The following is a 2,500-nucleotide window of genomic DNA, read 5'->3' on the forward strand; positions in this document are numbered from 1 at the left end:
AAACTCATCAATCAGTCAATCAGTCAATCAATCAATTGGCCCCAATCGCTCTTGTTAAAGACTCACGTCCACGGAGCAACATAGGTCACTTAATCCCTTAAATTCGGTGAATGGTTTTTTTTTTTTTTTTATACTAAAAACAGACGATTTTTATGAAGCTCAGACAACGGACCTCAGTTTGAAAGAGGTCCTCGTCGATCGAGACCCCACGGTTCGATATCCACAAACTCTCACAGCTGCATAAGATCGTTTGTTTTATCCAAAATAAAACAAATGAAAAGCGTCACCGCATTGAACGGGTTAATATAAAGGTATTTTTGAGTTCGAATCCCGCACTCTTCTCCGATTCTCATCAGTGACTGTTACCTGTCCTATCAGTCTCTTAACAGGGCAAAGATGACGGCTTCGGCCGTAGCTACTCAGCGTATCCGGGTGTAGGTTTCTGATCTTCACCTCTGTACTGAGCGAGATAGTATAGAAGAGAGTAAGACGATATGTTCCGACCGACATACACGATCCGATCTGGTCGGGTCCGGCGGCCTGAAGACCAGATCCCACCGTGGATGGGGTTCCTATGACAACATTGCTCAATCAGGAGGAAACTCAAGGAAGTATTAGGATAGAAGATAGAATACCTCCTTTAGATTGAAATGACCCCTAAGCAACAACCAATCAATCAATCGTTGCCTCAAATTTCATTAAGCTGAAAATCCGCAGCCCCACAACGGCAGGCACCGGGCCTCGGGACCTTCCGCAGTCCTCTCAGTGTTGTGTGAGTATAGGCTATTCCTACATCAGCGACTGAAAATTCTAGAAAGAGGACAATAACAAGTTCTCTATATGTGAAAAAGTGTAAGAAATACAGATGAGGTTGATAGAGAGAGAGATCTTGGGCCCATTTCGGAGACCAAATGTCAGCCCCTCGGGGCTGCACCTGATGGAGAGGAAGGGGTTGACACTACCCACCATGTTGGCCGTGGTTGATACCGCAAAGGACAGGAACCGGCTCGTTGGCGCGGACCACGAATTTGTCGTTGTCGCAGTTTCCGTACTCAGGAGGCTGCAATTCCAGCTCTTCGAAGTCCAACCTGGAAATCATAATATATATATATATATTACTATAAAGTAATGTCGTAGCACATTGATGAAATAAACTTTTTATCCCACAGTCGGAGAAAAGAAGACACTAATGTCGAACGTTCTGTATATTTCGATCACTAACTGTGACCCTCTTCAGCTGAAGAGGGTCACAGTTAGTGATCGAAATATACAGAACGTGTGTGTGTGTGTGTGTGTGTGTGTGTGTGTGTGTGTGTGTGTGTGTGTGTGTGTGTGTGTGTGTGTGTGTGTGTGTGTGTGTGTGTGTGTGTGTGTGTGTGTGTGTGTGTCTCCAATCTCTTAAAAATTGTGGCACCTTGGAACTGGGTCCAGGCAACGCCAGTATTTAATTCGTCTAGTATTATCCGGTTAAACAGAATATCATTTTGTTTCATCGCGCCCATGAACAACCTTTTATTACTTGGATACATGTATTTGCTTTATCTGCCACCAGGCGACTTTACTCAGGTGAGGAGAGACCCTGGGAGAGGCCGAAGAAGAAAGAATACCTTAACTGACATATGGGAACTTCGCAGTCGTGGGAGATCGTGAGTTCGCAATGTCGCGTCTCGTTGGCCGCAGGACCCGGGTACTCTGGGTTCTTGAAGTCGAACTCGAGGAAAGAAGTTTCTTCGCCACACGTGACTTTGACTGTGTTAGGAGAAAAGGTGATTCGAAGTACGGTGAGAGAGTTCGGGGAAGATGTAGTAAGAGAAGAAGGAGAAAGAGAAAGAGAGTAAAATGAAATAAGAGACGGAGAAGGAGAAGAAAGAGGAGAAAGAGAGAGACGAAGAGATAGGGTAACATGGAGTAAGACGGAGAAGAAGGAGAAAGAGAAGAAAGAGAAAGAGAGTAAGATGAAATAAGAGATGGAGAAGAAGAAAGAGGAGAAAGAGAGAGATGAGAAAGATGGATTAAGAGAAAGAGAAGGAGAAATAAATAGAAAGAGAAAAACAGAGATATAGAGTAAGATGGAATAACAGACAAGAGAAGGAAAAGGAGAAAGAGAAGAAAAAAGAGAAAGAGATTGAGTAAGATATGAGAAAGAGAGGGAGAAAGAGGAGAAAGAAAGAAATAGAAAGACAAAGCAATATATTAGGATGACGGAAGAGGCTGAGGAGGATAAGGAGAAAGAGAAGGAGAAAGAAAGAGAAAAAGAAAGAGAGATAGAGTTAAGTGGAGTAAGAAATTAAAAAGAAACGAAAGAGAAGGAGAAAGTGAGGAAGAGAGAGGTTTATTCACAAAGAAGGTTAACTTTAAAATAATGTTAATATATTCGAAAATTATTTATGACCTTCAGATAGCAAGCACATTCCTCTTCAGGATTAAAAAGGCGCTTGTTTCTATGGAGCGTTGGACTTTGATCTCACTTAATGACCATGAAGGCCTGGGTTCGAGCCCA

The 2,500-nt window shown here is 42.8% G+C and overlaps 1 protein-coding gene across 1 annotated transcript in view; it reads right to left on the minus strand.

Annotated features, from left to right (window-relative positions):
- LOC143026805 (cubilin-like) overlaps window positions 1-2,500 on the minus strand; it is a 21,016-nt gene that overhangs the window by 9,612 nt on the left and 8,904 nt on the right. Inside the window, exons 6-7 of the mRNA XM_076187580.1 lie at window positions 1,608-1,749; window positions 967-1,088 (exon numbers count right to left, since the gene is read on the minus strand). Coding sequence (XP_076043695.1) covers window positions 967-1,088; window positions 1,608-1,749 — 264 coding nt within the window. The remainder of the gene's footprint in view (window positions 1-966; window positions 1,089-1,607; window positions 1,750-2,500) is intronic.

Source organism: Oratosquilla oratoria, chromosome 7 (assembly GCF_046742065.1).
Source record: "Oratosquilla oratoria isolate Oo_2021 chromosome 7, ASM4674206v1, whole genome shotgun sequence".
Lineage (NCBI taxonomy): Eukaryota > Metazoa > Arthropoda > Malacostraca > Stomatopoda > Squillidae > Oratosquilla > Oratosquilla oratoria.